The sequence below is a fragment of the Nipponia nippon genome, unplaced genomic scaffold (assembly GCF_047370975.1).
Source record: "Nipponia nippon isolate SJK-2023a ecotype South Korea unplaced genomic scaffold, ASM4737097v1 scaffold_3, whole genome shotgun sequence".
Taxonomy (NCBI): domain Eukaryota; kingdom Metazoa; phylum Chordata; class Aves; order Pelecaniformes; family Threskiornithidae; genus Nipponia; species Nipponia nippon.
Genome location: NW_028262347.1, coordinates 61855670 through 61877045, shown reverse-complemented (window position 1 = coordinate 61877045; position 21376 = coordinate 61855670). Strand labels below are relative to the sequence as shown.

General features: G+C 43.5%; 1 protein-coding gene and 1 long non-coding RNA gene across 4 annotated transcripts in view; one reads left to right on the top strand and one right to left on the bottom strand.

The window, feature by feature from the left end:
* Nucleotides 1–126: 126 nt before the first annotated feature.
* TXNRD1 (thioredoxin reductase 1) overlaps nucleotides 127–21376 on the top strand; it is a 50210-nt gene continuing 28960 nt past the window's right edge. Inside the window, exons 1-3 of the mRNA XM_087767511.1 lie at nucleotides 127–142; nucleotides 748–974; nucleotides 2887–3009. Coding sequence (XP_087623637.1) covers nucleotides 2940–3009 — 70 coding nt within the window. The 5' untranslated portion in view covers nucleotides 127–142; nucleotides 748–974; nucleotides 2887–2939. The remainder of the gene's footprint in view (nucleotides 143–747; nucleotides 975–2886; nucleotides 3010–21376) is intronic.
* On the bottom strand, nucleotides 9524–20667 carry LOC148054672 (uncharacterized). 3 transcript variants are annotated; one of them, XR_015706884.1, is made up of 5 exons: nucleotides 19186–20667; nucleotides 17396–17520; nucleotides 13844–13980; nucleotides 11301–11399; nucleotides 9524–10238 (listed from the first exon to the last, which is right to left on the bottom strand). It is a non-coding gene; the product is annotated as an uncharacterized LOC148054672 (long non-coding RNA). The 3 variants fall into 3 exon arrangements; XR_015706883.1 differs by lacking the exon at nucleotides 17396–17520; XR_015706885.1 differs by lacking the exons at nucleotides 13844–13980; nucleotides 17396–17520 and having other exon boundaries at nucleotides 11301–11402.

The window sequence follows — 21376 nt, the reverse complement described above, 5'->3', positions numbered from 1 at the left end:
CAGCGGCCTCCCTCCCGCCGCCGCCCCGGCCCTGCCCTGCCCTGCCCGCCTCCCTTATGCGGACGGAGGCGCCGGGCCCGGGGGCCGCCGAGCCCGCCTCCCCCGCGCCGAGGGGCGAAGGGGGCCCCGCGGCTGGGCTGAGGTAAAAGCGCCTGTCGGGGTGCGCCTCCCGGCTCCCCGCCTGCCAGGGAGGGCTGTCCCCTGCACAGGGGCTCTCTGCCGTGGGGCGCAGGGCTGGCGGTGGCTGGGCAGCGGGGTTGCTGACCGGGTAGAGGAAACGCTGGGAGGTGGGGAACGGGGGAGCGAGCGGCCTTCCCGGCTGTGTCCCACTGGCCTGTCCCCGTCCTCTCTCTCCTCCGGTCACGTCAGCGGCAGGGGTCTGCTGTCAGTAGGGCAGGCGCCGTTTTTATAGAGGGTCGAGAGGTCCCTCAGCTCTATTCAGAGCTGCCCTACACCAGTGTCTAGGTTCACCGGTTGAGAGCAAAACACATTACGTCCCCCAGAGACTTCCGAGGTCTCGCATAGACTGAGAAAGAAGAGAGTGATGAAGAAGAGGAGGTCGATGAAGGGAGGATGGCCTATGGGGCCTAGGTCCCAACCAGCCATTTGGTGGAACAAAACCTTGGGATCTGTGGTTCTGTGTTGCCCCTTCCCTCTATAGAAATAAAATCTCACTGCAAACCTGAAAGGATTGTTTCCTCTTGGTGACAGAGGGCCTAAAGAGCACGTTTTTCCTTCCACTTTTAGGCTTTGTTCTGAAGAAATAGGGGCTGCTGGGTGAAGATGATAGTTGGACTGACTTCTCCGCTGAGATTTATAAACCTCCCTTACGAAGCATTTATATGAAACACTTCATAATCCACCAATCCTGCCATAGAATGAGAGAGACGGATTTTTCTTCTAGGTGAAGGCAACCAAAGACATTGCACACATCTGCCGTCAACACATGTGTATGTGCAATCTGCACAATGGAGGTAACAAGAATAATTTTTTGTGCTGTTCTTAATAACCTGTAGTCATTCTTCATTACTCAAGGGTCTGAAGTATTTTACCCAAACAGATATGAAACTCATGTTTCACAATGGCCTCTGATAGCATTCTTCTTCTGGTTAATACCTGATAAATACAGTGTATTCCTCTCCTAGCTTTCTTTCGGCATTTGGTTTTAAACAAAGCAAAACTTAACAAACCTTACACATTTCCACTTGGTTTCACATAACAACATTAGTTTCATATGTTTTGATACATCCTAGAGATTCAGATTGACTCAAAATGTCCATGTATTTGGATTGTTTTGAGTTTAAACTGAAACATCAAATGAGACAAATTTTGCATGGCCTCAGGTTTTTACTGTGAATGCAGCTTGATTCTGCCTCCTGGGTACTGTGAGCAGTAATGAGATATTTTTTTGAAAATGCTTGGAAGATGTAAAGTAATGCAAGAACATTCACTAACTTTGGGACCCTAGGGAATGCATTTTCCCCTTTACCTATTTTATAGATTGTGTTCACTAAATACAGTACCATGACAATACTTAATCTCGCTGAGCAGTTTTGAGATCTTTGGATGGATTCTGTCATCTCAACCCAGAATTTCACAAGTGAGTAGACAGATGAACGCTGACCAGTGTGCGGGTTCTTCAGGGCACAGAGCAGACAATGCCCTTTTTTTGAGCAGCTAGTCGATAGTTTGGATCTTTCCTTGAAAGCATGGCCCTCAAATCTTTCTACTGTATATTTTTCAAACTTGAAACAAAAATATTGTTTCTTCTGTGGCCTTTTGTGCTGGCATTTATCAGTCTTGTATTGATGGAAAAACTACTTATCCACTTACTTTACTCAACGCTTTTCCTTAGGATAGTGTAGTGGGAACAAGTGGTCACTGTTACTGGTGACAGAACAGCACTCACTGGTTAAACTTTTCAGCAACTGAAGCCAGGGGATCCAAACCAGCGTACCCCTTTACATACATTTTATCTTGTGTTCCTCCATTAGTAACAATTTCTGTCACACATTTATCATGCAGTCTTTAATTGGTTTATTATTTTATAAATATGTTAAGTACATTATCCAGCTCCATATATTTGCAGCACCATGCGTCCTATTCATACCGTATATTCTGAAAAGGTGTATTTCCACATGTCTGATCTGCATCTCCCCTCTGTACAACATCAGGGGCGTCTTGCATGAACGTTGATAAATCATCTAGTATAATGCTTGTTGCTTTGTTATCTAGCTGCTTCTCAGTCACAGTCTCAAGTTCCCCATCATGTCATTTAGATTTTATATTCTCCAGGCTCCTATATAATTTCTCCAGTCTGCAGTGTGTTCCTCATATTCTGTACCCAATCTGCCTCTCCTTTTAGATGAGCTCAAATTCTGTCTATACAAAAAGAGGGGAAGAATGTTCAAGAGCAGGTGGAGTTAACTACAGTGAGATATAAGAGAGTTCTGTGACGTTGTGATCACTTGGTGAGGTTGTCATTTTGTGTCTGAAATTTTCAGTAAGGAAATCAAAATCTTCAGATATCTTCTGTTCTACTTAGTAGGTGCTAGCTAAGAAAGCTGCCAAAGGTGGGCAAGTATACTTCTTTAAACCAGAACAGATGTATCATCCTGCTCCAAAATGTGCCTTACTTGTGGTCTGGACTTTGTCATTTGGAAAAGTATGTGTTTGAAATAAGAAATCACAATTTTTGTACAAATAGCACTGGATGGTAGTGGGGGGTTCAGCTAACATTCTCCAGAGTTCTCATTACTGTGAAATTCTGAGCGTAACAGACTGGAAATAGGTCTGTTGTCAAACTATGAACTCCATGGTGCTTCAGGAATTTATTTTCATTCTTAACAGTGGTCTTTCTAATGCTCATTATCTCTTTTTTTGTAGATTAGAGCATTCTTATTTGTATTAGACAATCCTAATTAAAAGATACTCAGAAGATGCTACAGAGCCAGGCAATGTTATGTGAAGAAAGACTGAATGCAGAAATCCAGAAGAAATTATCTACAGGTAATTAACCAAGTCACAGTAGGATGAGATCAGATGGAATTAATTGAAGTTCAGGACATTTTTCATTTTTCCAAGGATCAGTAGCTCTCACTTGGGTTGAAAAATTCTTTAGCTACCCAAGCGTACCTTGCTTTTAGATAGTATTGCCCCTTTAACAGTAAAATTTCTGATGCACTTGGAAGGAACGAGGTGCTCAGGTGGCCGTCATGCTCTGTGGTCCCACAGCTCTGAAAGGGAATCACGTATAGGGTCTGTACTGTGGCAGTGTGCCTGAGAGGCAAAGCTATAATAGTAGCCAGCTTTGACATCCACACCATGAGGACGAAAGGATGTGTTTATTCACAGCGGACTGGTATCCAGCCAGAGGGGGCTGGGCAGAGGGTGATTCTGAAATTACTACAGCTTATTTGGGAAGTATGGTCCAAAGAGCAAGGTGCAAGTTTGGATTCAATTCGCACGTCTACTGCGCGCTTCTTGTCTGACCTTGGGCGAATTGCTGTATACCCAGGCCATCAGATTTCATTTGAGAGGTGCGTAAATACCTTTGAAAGTCTGAATTTGAATCATATTGTGCCTCAGTTCCCCATCTGCTGAATCAGTAGCAATATTACTTTCCTGCTGAACCGTGAATTGCTTAGGTACTAGGAGAACAGGAGAGGTAAGAGTACCACAGGCAACAAATGACAAGTGAAGCCATTTGCTGAAGACTTCTTGAGACTGAGCTTCTGTGTGCAATCTTTAATAAGAGCTGAACTCATTTTTGAGCCTTTTCCTCGCCACTGCTCAACTGCCTTTCTTTCAGAAGACACACAGAAATGTAGTATGTTGAGACATATTCCACTAAGTAAATTTGATTAAACCTGGCCAACATTTCAAAAGTTATTGGGGGAGCTAAGACATATAGGCAGTGTATGAATGCCTAAGTCTTGTTCCCTTAGATAAAAGGAAAATCAACTTATTGTTTTCACCAGTGGAACAGGTAGTCAAGCAAGTAGATCCAAAGATACCGCTTGAAGTTTAGATGTGCTAGTTAATCTTAGCCAGGTGGGGTTAAATGTGGCTAGCAGCAATCCCTTTGAAACGTACCTGGAGCAGAACTGACTTGTAATCAGGCAATGTATATGTTAAAACACGTCTAAAACATCAAGTATAAACATTCCACAAGAGGAACAAAGAACTTCAAAGTACACGTGCAAGATGATGGTCCAGACAGAACCATTTGAAGGATTAGAAGAGATCTTGGCAGAAGTCTCTAACTTGTCCATGAATAATACAGCAACAGTTGGAGGTGAAACTGTAACAATATCTTCACTGCTTTGTTGAAAACAAAGTTTTGAGATGCAATCTGACAGGAGCCTTGCTTTGCAATTGTGCCATTACAGCCTCGTGGATAAAAAACATTTGCATTGGTTTTGGCTCTTTTCAAAACACAGGGGAAAAAAATCAATGCTCATTTTAAATAGAAAAGGATTAAATCATTTAGCTTTTTCAAACCTTATGACAAGTAATACAAAGTATAAAATGAAAAACTTAAGTAGATCTAGTAAAATTTTAACTTAATTTTTTGTAGCTAAATTTATGACACATTTGCAAGTGTCATTCATGTGGGTTTATTTGTTATCATCTGCATTCAGCTGCATTCTGTGCTTATGTGTTTTGGGTTTTCTCCTATTACCAGCTACATGTGGGACTGCAATTTCTCAGTAGCATAAGTATGGTGAAAGATGTCTTATTTAATTCTACTGTGCAAGAGGACAAGCAGCTGCTTAATGGCTGTGCAGCGAAACCCTACATGTCCCATGGGTGGGGAAGCTGGGTTCCATTACAGCTCTGCTTTGGGTACTGCAGCGGGAGCACAGAAGGCAGGTCGGATGAAGATGGGAAGTGAGGAAATGTGGACTATTGCCCAGTTCAGTTCTGGTTACAGAGTTACAGTTATGAAAGCCCTGAGGCTGTCAGTGCTGATATACTGGCGTTATGGAGTAGGGGCTCTGGAGGACCACAGAACTAAGTTTTGCTCTGTATCGTGAAAATTTTTTCATAAAGCCTGTGTTGTCACATTCTGTCCATATGGTTGAATTGCACAATAGTAACAGATTTGATCACTTAGTTTTGCTTGGCGTGACTGGAGGCATTCTCCTGGAAGCATTAGAGGTTTCCAGAGGCTGTGGCACTTGTCAATATTTGTAGTTTCTTTCCTGTAGAGGTGATTATATGGGATTCCAAACTGCACTGATTCGAAGGCCTGGGTACATTACCATTGTGTCAGCGGCATCACTAAAACAAAATTGTTCTCTTTGAGCCTGTTGCACTGGGTGGATCTTAACTGTGCCCCTTAACTGTCACTAAGATACTGAGAGACACTGTCACATTTGCAGTGTAGGCAGAGACATAGATTTCTTCTGTCGACTTAGACATGAAAGCTGGAATTCTTCTCACTTGAATTTGTCCAAACTAAGGGATAGGCTCGCTCTTTAGAAGTGCCTGTCTTTGGAAGGATGAGTTACCATCTGGGAATGCCTGTCTTTCTCTGTTGGCTACAGAAGGAGCTTAGATCAAGAGCTTACACGAGGGGGCCAAACTTTTAGGTGGGATGTAAGGTAAGATGAATCTAAGCTTGCAAAAATGACTGCTGGTATTTCGGTGACATTAATATTCTGAACATGCAAGGATTGTGTCAGCTTTAATAATGCTAATAGTTAGGTGATTTTGCATTCAGCCCCAAAAATTCTGTACTTCATAAGAAGGTGGCACTGTGGGCTCTTCATTTACTGAGACAGCCTTCCTCCCGGTTTATATATAGAAGGAATATATAGAAATCGTTGTGGGAACAGAAATTCCAACATTATTTTAATGATCGCTCTCATAATAGCCACAGGGAGCTGGGAATCAATTATCTCAGAAACAACTGAGGGACTGGTCCCATTGATGTACCATTTAGATTATCTGAACTCTGTTACAGGGTTCTTCAGCAGCAATCATGCACCAAAGACTTTTGCTGTAAAATATCTTTATCAAGATTTCTAGACAGAGTGAAACACCTTACATTTCATCTTTATAAAGAACCTTATCAGTTAATATCTTAATGCAATTACTAGTTTTATTAATAATTCAAGTATTTTATAGACTTTTTATACATTGCTTGAATTTATCACAGCTGATCTCTTAATCCCAACACTGGTAGCTTATGCAGTCTACGCCTTCTAATAGTCCAATATTGAAAACAGGACACAATGTGACAGATTTTCAAGACTTTCCTTTGTTCTACAGATATTTCTAATGAGACAGTCTTTGCTGTCCTGCCTCTTAACACAGCAGTTCTGAAGATCTGCACTACATTTTCACGTAGAGGGAACTAACAGGCAAACAGACAAACAAACGCAAAGCGTATTTAAATCAGTGCTTTGGAATCGGTCTGAGACAGGCCTTCAGTCTCCCAGTCACTTCAGTACACAGACTTATCTATGACTCCAACAGGGGTTTCAGTTGGTGTCTGTATCAAGGAGATATTACAGGATCCAGGGTGTCCTTCAAATTTATGGTCCTGAAGACTGCTCTCCTATCTGTGTCCTTGCTACTGGAAAAGGACAACATGAAGATTATTTATGAGGAGGACAGCAGCAGAAATTGAAATGCCAAGCATTTTCTAAACACAGAGGAAGATAAAGTCTCTCTCCCAAGGAGTCTAAACAGGGAGAGAAAGGCAAAGACCGACAAAAAAGTATGTAACGTACAGACAAGGCATCAGGAGATCACATTATTAATAACGGGAATGTACTGCATTTTTCTCCCATCCTCTTCCTTTCCATTCTTCTTGTCATCATATTCTGCTTACATTTCAGTGGTCCAACACTGGACCTCATGTATGTGCACAGTTCAGTCACCGAAGAATAAATTATAAGATAACTGGATGTACTTGGCTTTTCATAAGCCTCATGAACAATGTAATTTCTAGGCAAAATTTAAATAAAAAGAGGTCTGCCTCTGCTGGATCTGCCCAGAAAACAGATTTAACATGGGGAACACTGTAAGGGCAAACAGAAGACCTCTGTGGAGAAGCACACAAACAAGGTAAAGAAGTAAGTAAAACTGGAGAGAGGATGATCTGGCAAGATAATAAATCAGCTGAAAGGAAAGAGTTTTATAGGACCGTGGAGCTGATCACAACCTGTGATTCAGAAGAAAGCATGAAGCCCGTGGAAAAACGGCAAAGGAGTTGCCTTTTAAGAGGCCAAGATCAGAAGTGGTCTGATTAAAATAAGAGTTAAGGAACGTAAGTTCTTAGGCGGTACTTTGAGTGGCCTGAAGGTAGTGTTTGTGAGGAGCTGAGGTAACTAACGTAAGAGGTGATGTGAGCCAGTAAAACTGTAGGAAGAAGCAGCAGATTTGGAGGAGTGGGGTAAAGAAGGTGAAAATGAATGCTAGTCCTCGGGTGCAGCATCAAGATTCTGTTCCGCAGTGACGGACCCCTTGGTTACTATGCCTACTTAGAACTTTTAAGTGATTTTGGATAACTCTGATTTTTGGATGCGCTGGTTTTCAAACTTAGAAAACATCTCAAATCTAAAACTTCATTTTTTGCATTGCTTAAACGGATCTTCACCACAGCAACATAAAACCTTTTCTTAATAAAAGGAAATGTGATTAGAACATAATTGCAAAACAATAAAGGAAATGAAACATTATGAATGATTTCAAAGACAGTAACAGCACTCCAAGGTGTTTTTTTAAACTTGATTTTTCTCAAATTGACTGAATTGCCAGCTTGTAGTCCCCATTTAATGAAAATACTGAGATAGGGGTTGGTGGAATAGAGTTCCTTCCCTAAGCTTGTTCAGCAAATGATTTTAATAACTTTATTTCTGAAGCTGTAATAATCCCTGAATGCCTGTAACAATTATCCTCATTATCGTAATCATTTTTGCTGTTACAGATACCTACAGTGAAGACATCATTTCTAAAATCTCAGTGACCATTCCCACAGAGAGTTCAGAGACTTTTTTTCCACTTAAAGTGTAAAGTGTAAGTGTGAAACTTAAAGGGGGGGGGTGGTATTAGAAACTCCAGTTGACACTGGAGATATCACTGCAGAGTGGAAGAGTAATACAGCACCAGATACTGGAACTGTTGATGTCCTCTGTGCGAAAAAGGTGAGGAGGGGGAGGCAATGCCTCTTACACCTCAAGACTTGAAGTTGTTATCCCGTTCTCTTTCTTCCCTGTCTTGTGGTCCTTCGCTGTCGCTCACCATTACTGTTGTGGGAGAGTACTGAGAGCCGACGTGGCTGGGGTCCCGTAGTAAAAGCGTTAGCAAGATAACCACGACTCTGAAGGGGTTATAGGATAAACAGAGGCGGCATTGACATTTTAGGCTGGGGAACACTCAGCGTGTGTGACTTACGCAGGACCGCAGAGCAGCCCGATGGTCGTGTTAGGAACTGGACAGAGAGCTCCCGAGTCTATCATCGCATGCATTTCGTTGCAGTGCTTTAGCGTTACAGCAGCCTTCACGCTCGCTCAGCGTGCAGCCCGGTAGTCAATCTGTGTGACTGAAAAGAAGATCCATCCACCAAAAACATTAACGGTTGGTTTAGCGTCTTTGTAAAACCTTTCAAGCAAACGTCAGTATTTGCCGTAAGCGAGAATACCCATCAGATAAATGGCCACGTTTGGTAGGACAAGTCACACGCTTCCACGTGAAGAGTGAAGGCTTAAACTGGAGCCAACGAGAAGGGCAGACATTTGCGTGCGGGTTTGTTGGCGGTTTATAGGGTCATGGCTTTCATCTTGCCCTGTCTGTCCTCTCGGTGTATGCCAGGAATCTGTCTTGGTGGGCACTCCTCTTGCCACACCTTCGTGTGAAAGCCACCACAGCGGGGCCGTGACCTGGGTAGCGCTGTCCGGTGACGATGACAAATAACGTCCAGAGCCCAGAAGGGAGCGGCGTGATAAGCCTCATCGGACTTTCTGCCTCAGACAGCGCATCCTTCAGTTAGGCTGTCTTCTGTACATGGAGAGGTTTCTTAGCACGAACCGTTAATTGAGGAACAATATTTCTAACGCACCTCCTGAATGCTCTCCTAGCGCCGGCCCCGTCCCGGCCCCGCTGCAGGGAGCGCTCCCTTCAGGCGGCGTTTCGGTGCGGGGAGCCCCCTCCCCAGCTCACGGCTGGCGCTCGCCCGCTCCCCACCCGCGGGTCCGGTCCGGCACCGCCTCGGGCCGCCCTCGGCCCCCCGCCAAAGCCCGCCCGGCCTCGGGAGCCGCCAGGGGTCGCGACCGCCCCGGGGCCGGGTTTGCGGCCGCGTCTGTCGCCATCGCGACGGAGGCGGCCCGGCGGCGCCGAGGGCCGCGGGGCTGCGCGGGGGCGGAGGAGGAGGCGGCCGCGGCCGCCAGGGGGCGCCGCCGGGGAGGGGGCGGCTGCGCGCGGCATGGGGAGCGCGGTGCGGAAGGGGCAGGCGGTGCGGCAGGCGCCCGGCGGCGGCCCGCAGCGGCGGCGCCCAGCAGGTAGGCGGCAGGCAGGCAGCTGCCGGCGGGCAGGCACCGGCGTGGTAGCACTTCGCAGCGGGGCGGTGGGCTCCGAGTGCGGCGGTGCGGGAGAAAATCCCTTTGGTTTCCTGGTAAAACCCCCGGGAGGTCGGAGCAGGGCGCGGCCGGGCCGGGCCCCCCTCCCCTGCCGCCCGCCTTCAGGTGCGTCTGCTGCGTACGGGAGTACCGCACTGCAGAACAACTTCAACGTGCCTTCAGCTGGTGCGACCGTGTGTGTTCCTTACGTGTTCCCAAACACAACCTCTGACGCTTGATTTTTCTCCCGACTTACTTTATTTGAGGCCAGCGTAGATGGCTGCGGGGCTGCGCAGGGCTTTACGCATCATCTCACTTGGAGGAGCAAGGGGAGGCGCTGCACGGCGGCACTCAGGGTATGGGACCCTGGCCCTGAGGATGCGCAGGCAGCAGCGCTGGCAGTGAGGTTCCCAGGGCGCGAGGGTCCTTGTCACAGCTGCTGCCTGAAGGGAGACCGTGCGGTCCGGAGGGAAAAAGATGTGGAGTTAGATGGGAGCTGAACGGCCCTCTGGGCCATGGAGGCGATTTCTGTCTACCAGGATCGAGGCATGTTGCCACAACAGCAATGGGGAAATGCGTGTTTCAGCTGTCCGCTTTGTACCTCTTTGGAGTCAGAACTTCAGTCTCCAGTGCTCTTTGGATGGAATATTAACTGTGCTCTCACTGGCTCTATAAAACCCAACGAAAAAAGAAATAATGAGCTTGAAGTAATGAATGCCTGAAAACTAACCTGTGCTTACATCTGGCGTTGTACAGCAGCTCTGCATGAGTGAAAAAGTGCTCTTAGGATTGAGCATCTACTACTGGAGGAGCGCTTTCAGCTCTACCAAATCCTTGGGAAAGGGGTCTATTTTTAAAGGTATTTTTAGATATGCAATAATTGGAGAGTATCAAAGCTAAAATGCTTTGGTAGCTTTAAGATAATATACAATATTATAATATATATTGACAAACAGAGAATAAAGATGTCTGTGTAGTAAGAATTTGCATGACTCAGGAGCACAGCCGGAGCTAGCAAATACAAAGATGAGGTTTGTAACAGTTAAAACTCATGAAATAGGCTTATTGTTATGGCTCCATATTGCTTAGTATTTTTCAATTCTACCAACATAAAATCTTCTGATCTGAGTTAAAGGTCTGGAACTGGAAGCACTGGAGGTTCCTTGACCCTAACAGGAAGGACTGGAAAAAAAGAAAACTCGAAACTACTGTCAAGAGAGTCCACTTGTCCTTGTACTTTCAGGGCAGTGCAGCTCCCTGAGACCAGTTAGGGTTAACCAACAACAGTTCCCTCACCTAATGCTGGCACTGCCACATTATGATTTAGAAACACCTGATTTAGCTTTAAATCAGATACTGAAAGCTAGGCAGATGTGATAGCACAGAGTTTGGGGCAGAGTAAACTGCTGTGGAGTTACACTCAAACCTAGTTCCTCAGAACAATGATGTTATCTGCTGACACAAACTCAGAAATGAAGCCTGCATCTTAACGAGCTTTTTCAGCCTTGTGAAGCTGACTCATTCAGGCTAAATGACTTAAAAGAACATATTGTTTGGGCTTCAGTTTATATGCTCTGCTGTATCTTTGTTTTTTCAATTTAAGACACTGTTACTCCTTGCTGCCCATTCTGCAGCTCTGGCAGCATCTTAAAGTAATCCTCCAGGAAAGCTGGGATGTCAAGGTTTATATTGCAGCATCTAGGTGGCTTTGCTTCTGGGATAGTCACGTACCGGTGGATTATTATCTCAAACCCAATGTCCATTTCCCGAAGGAACATGTAAAATTTTTTAATATCCATCAAGGACAAGAGATGAGGAGAGTTGTGGGTGCTGCTGAAAAGGTTAAACAGAAGATTAAAACCAAATAATTACAGAAACAGGAATAGATACACGTAATTTATTTTAAAAATTAAACATAATTCAAATCAGCTAATTACTCATTGTTTAACTCACTCTAAAACATGAACAATTTTAAATTAACCCCATTCTATAGTTAGTCATGCCAGGCAGTAGGTTTGGTTTTTTTATATCTACATACAACTCTTGGACAAGGTGCATTTAAACTTCTGTGTGTAGTAGGAGGAAGAAATTGGGCTGTTCCTAGCTGTAAGAATTTCTTAATTACTCTCTGGATCTATTCCCCGCCTTCCATCATTTTGTCAATGAGAATAATAAATTCAGAGTTATTAATTCACTGTAAGATCTAAAAGGATGTTCAAAAAAGCAAACAGTAGCAAGCTGCTAATGAGCAAAACTGGCACGGAAAATGATGACTAGCACAGGAAAAAGTAAAACTGTTAAGATAAAGTGCTTATATATATTTTGCATAACATAGCTATTAAAGGCATTCTCTTGTCCTTAGCTACTGCTTTCAAAAAGGTTATCCTACAATCTTCAAATAGCATTCAGTTTACTTCACCAATTGCATTTTGCGTATGCGGTATTTATGACATTTTGTGGGTGTAAAGGTGTGAGCATTGGAAATAACTCGGAAGATAATGTCTTTCCTGACTTTTTGTTAATTTATCTCCACACTACTGTAGTTTTCTGTATTATAAACATGCGTTTTACTGCAGAAAGGATTAATGAGAAAAATCAAAGCTACGCAATAAGGGACTAAACTTACACATCTCAGAATTTAGATAGCCTGGGTTGCAGCTTTTGCTTTATAAAACATATTGTTTGTTTCTGTGGGACTCTACCTTGGTATCACCTCAAGTGCTGCTTTTTTTCCCCCCCAGATCCTCATGCTAGATGAATATTATGAGCAGCTGTGTTTTCAGTTCAGTTTGACTTCCATGTAAATTGAAGTTGCTCGGCTCCTTTTAGGACTGGGACACACTCACTGGTGGACCTGGAAAGTTATAATAGTCTTGGAATGAAATTTAGGTTGGATTCAACAAAGTGAATTAACAAAGTATTGTTAAAATCATTGCTCCTTGTTTTTAGTGCTAATATGAGAGCCTCTGAATCCAGCATAACTGTGAGATAGAATAACAGGGGATTCATTTTGGTGGTCCTAGTTCTGTGCTGGAGCACAAACACTGATGGTGATTAAGCTGCGTGGACATTTACAGATGGTGAGTGTGTGAGTAATGAGGCCCCAAATATTTTTCTTTTTGAAGTATTTCCTGCAAATGTTTTGACCATATAATTTACATGTGAACTACTCAGGTGTAACAATAACAGATGCGTCATAGCACCCTTTGTGGAGAAGAGCAGACTGGACTTGACTCTTGGAGGTGGCATTGTGGTTGCCCATGTTCTTCCTCTATCCTTGTTTACAGTTATGCCATCCCCTTGATTTCTGCTGTGAACGGGAACAGGGCTTGGCCCTCACAATGTATGGTACTGGTCCCCTTTTTTCCAGTCCACTGTTACGGTTTCTCTATTTTCAAGACTTCCTTGGAGATAAAACTTCAGCACTTGTTCCTGTCTGAAGGTTGTTCCTCCATCGAGCCCATCTTGGACATCCTTTGGTAGGGTGTCTTGCTATCTTTTTGGTTGTGCTTGCAGAAAACAAAAGAAATACCAGATAAAATCGTGCCCTTTGGCTTATTCAGTATGCTGAATTGGTAACTTACTCTCCTTTTTCCACTGGTTTAAAGTGAGTGCACTTCACCACTGCTGTCTCCTGAGAAAGTTTCATCTTTGATTCCTCCTCTGTTTTTGATATCTGCCTGTTGTAATGCAGCTGCCTTCCAGTCTAGAGCATCTTGATTCATGTATTTCCTGTGAAATTCTTTTTCAGGGCTTGTTCAGGTTTTTCCTCGTTCATACTTTCCAGTAACTTCCTTTTTTGAATGTCGTGTCACATTGTAAGTCTTGCTCACAGAGCCGTCCTCCAATTTGCCAAGCTAGATCTGATACCATCTCTTTTTCCTCCTCTTCAGCTTGGTTTTACTTTCTGTTTTTCCTCCAAAAAGGTCACAGCTGTTGCTTTCCTTAGCATATTGCCTTTCCTGTATGTACTGTCTGTGCCTTGCACTGTTGACTATGTAGTTGGACTCATCTATGGCAAACCCTGTGGAACCGTGTGACCCCTGTAATTTTTGGCTGTTACAATGCTATCTGACCCAGCACTTTGATTTGCATTAAAAAGATATAAATGCAAAGGGAGGAAGTAAGTAAAGTATGCAAATACTTCTGTTTCCATAGAAAATAATAGTAGCTTAGCGTAGTCCTAAGCTTTTCTTAAGAGTCTGCTAATGAACTGGTTTTATGTAGCAAACTGAGATATCATCTCATTTCATCTTCTATTCTAGCAAACTTGCCTGTTTTACTTGTTGAGTCAGCTGCGCAGAGAAGAAACTTGTTTGGCACGGTCACCTTCCTCTGTCCTGGCGTTGCACCCCCGGTATGGTGGGAAGGAAGCTCTTAACTTCCTTAACTCCTCTGCTGTGTGCACAGCCTGACACAAAGCAAGCACATCTATGTAATTCTAGCTCACAAAAGCGTAACGTATTTACCGTTTTCCACCCATCTCTCACAACCGTTGCCAGCCAGACCTTTGTCAGAACCTGTATGCGTCAGATTGGTTTGTTGTATCCCTGGGGTGGCAAGACAGTTTGGAGGGCAATGACCTGTTAGGTTGTCCTGCTTCGCTCACCTAGTAGAAATGCTACGTCATTGTTTGCTGGGCTACTATAAGCAGGATTAAACTGTTCTGCCCAAGTCCTTTTGTTTTTCAAAGACAAGAAACTTTAATTACACTGGACTAATATAAGTGGTGTTGTCGCCCCCCCCGCCCCCTCCTTAAAAAAGGCCTGCTTGGGGCAGGGGGTGGGAATCACAGGCTTCTGAGCCAAGTACCCAGGTACTTTCCATGGTGCAGTACCTGCCTTAACCTTCATGCCCATTCTGGGAGATCACCTGCAAAAAGCTTGTTTTCTTTTAGCCATGTTCATTTTTAATACTGGCTTGTTTGACAAAAAAACTGATGGTGTGTGAGCTGTTTTCCACCCTTTTTTTTTAATGTTCTCTGTGACTCAAATGCAGCCCTGATTACAGAGGGATGTGTGGGAGTGAATAAATGGCATTAGTTGTGGTAGAGACAGTAAAGGCATGGCCGATGGCGGTAGGGACTAATGAATGGCACCAGCACCAGGAGATCCTGTTCCAGCCCTGCTGAGTACTGTTTCACCTCTCTGTGCCTCAGGTGCCACTTGTTCAAGTGTGGCTGGTGATACTTCCTCCTCTTGTCAGAGAGTTGTTTATGTACTGACCAGGGGAAAAACAAAAAGTAGCATGAGAGTATTAATCACAGTTTGTGGGAGCCACAGGTTTGTGTTGGCCGCAGGAATTTCAAGAAAAAAATCAGGAAGCTTAGCTTTTTCAGGTCATCCCAAATGAAGGGTGAGCCAATATGGATGGCACTGTGAGCAGGTAGTCATACCAGAAGTCAGCTTCCTTTGTTTTGATTTTGATTGGACAAAGCATTGTACTAATATGGGTAAATCCAAAACCAACAGTGACTTTTGAAGGGAGTAGGCAAAAATCCACGTTAAAATTCCCAGTATTGTAAGGTGATGTTTTCCATAAAGATTGCATATAAATCTTTATATGAGCTGTTACAGCTTTTACTACGGGTCCAGAGACAGAGAAGCTTTATATTAAGTTTTTCATAACCTAGTTAATTTAGTTCACAATGAAATGGAAGATGGAATTGGTCAAAGATACCTAATTAATTTAGCATTACCTACCTTTTTACTGAGGAAGAGATAATCTGATGTTTACCTTTGTTTAATTTATACAGCTTGTTCTGTTTAAGCCAATAAGAGTTTGTATTGTAGATGTTCTAGAAATATTTGAGGTCAGCATGTGATGCTATGCTCACAGAAAACATCCCTATTAATGCTAATTAGAGCAACCTGGCTAATTCCTATATGGTTTACTGTAAACAGTTACATAAGAAAAGAGTAAAGGCTGAAGACTTTCTAGGGCAAGTATCAATTGTCTGCTACTGCTAAGGGCTTTGGTGGTGAGAGCACTACTAGGAAAGTCTGCGAGAAAGCACGGGTCTTGTTGGAGTCGGGTTTCAAGTTCAATAATTATAATGGTAGAAACATGTCTTGTAGGACTTTTCATAACAAGCCAAGGAGTACAATGATGTCCCTGTTGAAATCAGTAAAGTAGAATACTTTTTCATATTACGGTTGGACTTCCGTGATAGCTACGTGGGTATTTAGAAAAGCAAAAGGAAAAGAAATACCTGAAAGTAGGAATTACTTCTTTTGCTAGGAACTAGGAACTGAGGCCAATTTCAGAACCTCTTTTGCAGACTATCAGAATGTGACAGGTTATGAGCTTAAGTGCCTGGTTGTGTAGAGGCTGAGAAGGAGGTATCTTAGTGTTTGGCTTCTTGCCCTGTGGTAGCAACTCTTCTCCCTTCTTCTTGGATGCAAAGGTGGTGGATTGCAGCCCTCAAAACACAGTGCTGACCCATCTTGGGTGAAAAGCAGATTGGAGGATGTTGCTGAGTCAGTCCCCAGATGTTCATTAGAAAATTGAGCTGAAAGGGGTGAATTTTGTCACTTAAGGCCTTTGTTGGGGTGGGAGCTTTTCCATTGGGTATGGAGAGCTTTGAATCAGGCCCTCAGATAGATGTCACTTGGAAGTTTGTTTTTCGTTTGATCTGGCACTTGTCATTCCTCCGTCAGTATTTCTTCTTTGGCTTGTCTTCATTCTGTAACCTGTTGTTTTCCTGCCCGGCTGTGTAGAGGTTAGATTAGAAGTTCTCAGAAGAGTTTTATTGCCCTTTCAGAAAACAGTGCTGTGAAGCTTTCTGTCATTTTCTGCCTTTTTCATATGTTAACTGCATTTGGTTTGCTGAGAATGATGAGGTTTTTCCTCCTCTGGCTAAGAGAACTTAGGTTGAAAAGTTCCCAGAAGAAAATTTGTATCTATGTGTTTTGCCACTTAGGAAAATGCCTTTAAATGCCTTTTATGCTCAAATAGTTGTGGTAAAAAAGTTGTGAAGGAGATAGGTGTTTTGGAGTAGCACTACGGACTACAGTCCAAGACTGTTAACAGAAATCTGTGCCAAAGTAGAGCCCCTCAGTTTCTGTTCATGTACCCTGTTTCAACTAAGTGCAAAGTTAAATTATTCCACATCATATCTTGATGTCAATGCCATTCAAGCTATGCTTTATTTAAATGGAAGAAGTCTTAAGCTCTTACATATGAGAAGCAGATTAACAAGAATACGATGAAAACTAAAGCACTTTGCAGCAACACACTGAATACATATAAGCAATAACATAGTTTGGAAAACTTCCAATTTCTTAGGAAAATGCACTTTAGTCTTTTACTTGTCAGTGTTGAAGCTTGGTGGTTTTTGAATTAGAGAGCGAGTCAGAATCGAACTTTGTATGAAACACCCTGTTCACATTTGTTCGTGAAATTGGTAGGCTTAGGGAAATGAGTGTAGAAAAGGACATCAGTGAGCCAGATTACACAACCAGTCTCTTAGGGAAGTTAGGGCTGGTTTGGATCAGCCCTCGTTTATACCAATAGTCAGGGACTGCTAAGAAAAATGCAATAACTTAATGAAGTAACTCTCACCAATGGTTTTAAGGGTTTCTTGGTCAGACATGGAGAGAGAATAAAGCCAAGAAAACCTGTGCGTCTGCTTTCTGATGGGATACTTCCTATCACAATCATTTCAAACACTTAAACACCTTTTGGATGTTTCAGCAATATGTCAAGCAAGTCACTGGGAGAACCAGAGAATCATCAAGGGTATTTTCTGGGCTTATACATATGGTGCTTTCTCTGTGCTATGTGAAGACTGTGTGTGTGGGAAGCCAGCAGATAAGAAAACAGACCTGTGATCCAGGGAGAAAAGGATGAAAGTGATTTCACTGTTCAGTCTCATCTGTTAATGTTTGTGCACTCTGCAGGTGAAGGAGCTATATGAAGGAGCCCAGAAGTTCTTTGTTTTCCACTTGAACTGCACCAAACAGATAAGCGAGTAAGCAGTCTTAAGGACTGAGTGCATAGCTCCGTCTTTCTTAGCGTCTCCTTCCTCAGTGCTTGCATATGCAGACAGTGAGATTCTTTGAGAAAAAACAGCCTTTAGCCCTGGGAAAGGTGCATGTTTTTGTGGTATTGGTGAAGTGTTTTTGTTTGTTGCACTCACCGTGGAACTTTTTCCTTGCAGGCTGAAATTACAAACCGTAAGGAGTATATACAACTGTCGCAAGCTTCTGCTTATGTAAGTAGGTGCAAAAGATGCTCTGAGGTAGAATTTTTTCACCTTCTGGGTTTTGCTTTCTTAATATTTGACACTTAGGAGGGAAAGTGAAGATTTTACTCTAACTATATAATTTCTGTGCAGTGATCACACATGGTGCTTTACACATAGTCAAGGACAAGTAGCTAATTTCAGAGAGAAGGCTAGAAGTGCTTGTAATTGGGTGTAACATGTATCTTGGTCCTGTGTGTAGATAGCAGGATTCAAGGCTCACATATCCCAGCCTTCAGAAGTAGCATTTGTGGGACGTCAGTGATTAATACCCTTGATTAACAGTGCTTGTCAGTGCGCATTGAATTCTGTGTGTGTAAGTAATGTCGGGTTGGCCTGTCTTAACATTACTGACTTGTTATGGGTTCAGACTTTGGCAGAGTTCAGGTGGGGAGGCAAATGCACCTCTACGCTATCGTTACATTTCCTCTGACAGGGCAGCCAAGTGCTGAATCAGCGCTTGGAAAGAAAGAGAATAGCCACAGGGCTGTGATAGTTTATCCTGTCAAAGGTACCAGTGGTTCTCGGCCAGGATCACTAGAGCACAGCTCACGCAGCCCTTATCTAAGCAAGCCCTGGCATATGTACAATAGCCAGCTCCATTGCTTCTCTTGATTAACCGTAAGGCTGCATGGTGTCTCTGTCACGGTCAAAAATAGAGTGTGTGGTAGGTTGAACGTTTAACTTAGATCCGCTCATTAAAGTGCAGTTTCTAAGTATTTTTTAATTTCCCAGCCACTGATCCTGCCTCTCTGGGAATTGCAGGTGCATTGTGATTCCTCTAGGGGCAAAGGCCGTTTAAGAGGTTCTCCTCCTTCTCTGCCTCCTGCCCCAGGTTTCCATTCCTTTGCAGTTTTGTCAGTTCAGCTGATAGCAAGGCAGCCTCTCAGCGTGGGTCTGTGATATGACCCAGGGTGGAGGCATGTGTTTTAAAGGCTTGGGTTTTTCTCTTGTCATAATCTGGATGATATAATGGCTCTGTTATCACCACTTCCAAATGTTTGAGTTTATGTAACAGAGGAGGTAGTGACCTGTGTTGAAAGGGCAGAAATGAGCAAAAGTGGAAGAAGGAAGAGCTGAAACTTTCTCCACCTAAAAGGCTGACTCGAGTGTAAGGTAAATGTTTATCATCATATGAAATAACCTTTACTTCTCAGATGCCTGAAGATAAGCCTGTAAAGCAAGTCACATGATTGTTATAAGCATTACAAAATTAGAGACTTCTGAACTACTGGAGTAGAGACAGCTATTTTTTAATTTCATTGTTTGTCAAAAATGTGAACTTAGTTCTTGTTGATAACGTCCTGCAGCGTGATACAGAAAACTGGGTAAATCAGTGAAGACCTTTGCCTTGATGTGCCACTTACAGACCTTCATGGCGAGTAGTTGAAGGGCAGGTGCTTTCCGTGGGTCCCCACGTCCTGCCTCAGCAGCCCCTTGGATCCCTGCGTGGACGCTTTCGCAGAGTAAGGCGATTCTTACCCTCAAGCAGTTTTGCTCACGAAGCTGGTCCAGGCTGTTGTGTTGGGCTGGTCACGTTCCTGCCTGGTCAAGGCCTTCTGAAACCAATCGTGCCTTTTTTTCACCCCTGCCCGAAGTTACACAACCGGCAGTCGAAAGTTCAGAGGCCTCAGTACCAGGGAGGAATTTTAGTTCATGAGGAAGCTCACTGCCAATAAGGAAGGATATGGATTTAAAGCACCATAGCTGTTTCACTGTTTGGTTTGGGGTTTTTTTTTTTGCTCTGCTCAAGAAGTGACAGTGAGGCTTAGTGTAGTCTGCTTCAGAGATGGATTCAGGTAAATGCTAAAAAGGTGGGTTTGGCTGGTTTAACAGGCTGCTGAGCAAATCTGGCAGTTTTGCTTCCACCAGGGAGAAAATGTTGCTGCCTCCTCTTCCTTCACCCTTGTCCGTGTGGATATGACTTCTGCCTGGCGCCGGCTATGGTGCTCTTGGGATCCTTCCCTGAGCTAGCTGAACTTGTTAGACTGGTGGGAATCTGTCCATGTCTTTTCTTCTCCTGTGCTAGTTTTCATCTAGGTTAGTGAGTTGATTTAGCTCATGTAAGGGTCTGTTGGCTGCCAGAGCTGGTGCCAAGTATGCAGACAGGGTATTTCGTCAGCAAGAAGAAGAGAAAAACAGTGTGGTGGAAGAGAGTAGGCCTGTCCCCTTTTGATAGTAATGATTTGTTAGACTGGTTCATCCCATGTGAAGGAGCACTTGGCAGGTGGTAGGGGAGGTAGCACTCAACAGCCACCATCTTCTAGATTGGGACTAACAAACTGCAAAGACAGCGGTAGTGCAGGGTAAGAGCCTCACTGGATCTTCCTGCAATGGCTCTGAGTTGCTACCGACTTGCTGAAGTCATGCTGATGCTTACAGGCAAAGAGGGTGGTCGCCACCGCTACGTCTCTGAGGATTATCCGGAGTGGCTCCATAGGCCAGGTTCTCCTCAGCAGTCTCGCTCTGCAAAAACATATCTGCGGATTGATTTCTGGGCAGTATCAATTCACCAGGGCTGTGGGTCATTGTGATTGCCGTTAACGGATGGAATTTTATGGACGGCGAGCACGTGACGCGCAGAGCACTTTTTGCTTTGTCATCCTGCCTGTGGCAGGTTGCCCAGACCAACAAGGGAGAGGCACCTAGCAGCAGCCGCCTGCACACAGACTCTTTCAAGTCTCTGCCGGAGGTTATGGTTGCCCTTGGGTTTTGGGGCTATTGCTAAAGCTAGGCACCTCTAGCACAGATCTACCTGAAAATAATTAGAGATGTTTATATAAATGCCTGTGTTGTCTAATGACTGGATTTTTATCTCATTGAAGATATAGTTTTAGGTGAACATTCCTGAGGTTGTTCAAACTTGTTATGGGAATAAAATGCAAGGCTTCGGTTGCTTCAGGTACATGCAGGACTGTAGCTGTGATAATATATTGAAGAAAAAAATTCTCCTTTGTGAAGATTGTGACCAATGTTCAAAATCTGTGTTATTGCTTTTCTTTTTTTATGTGTGGGTATATACACAGGTTAATTCCTGTGTTCCTTCCCCGAGCTAGAATAGGCCAAGTATTATCCATCACTAATATTACTGTGTAACAATTCTGATCTCTAAAACACTTTGCCAACATCAGCAAAGTACTCTTCCCAATACCTTTGTGAGATAAAGGCATTTTATCACTAAGTTTCAGAAAAGAAATCAGAGATGACAAGATTACAGACCAGTTTTCAGTGACTGCCACATTTTGCATTCGTGTGTGTGTGAATGCTCTTCAGGTTTGTGGGCTCAATGCCCAAGGAATGTACACGCATTCAGTATGGCTGTTTGTCTAAGTATGTGCATGTGTCAGAGTTTGTTAATTAATGCTGGTTGTGCAGTGCAAAGTATGCATATGATTAAGTACAAACAAGTGTGTACTGACCCATTTATTGGAAATTAAGCTTAATGTAACTCAGAGTTATGTGGAGGAAGGCAGAGCTGATAATGGTTCCAGTCGACTATTAGATTTTCTTCTTTTTTCTTTTTTCCATGCTGTGTCAAATAAAATATTACCATGTGTAGAGA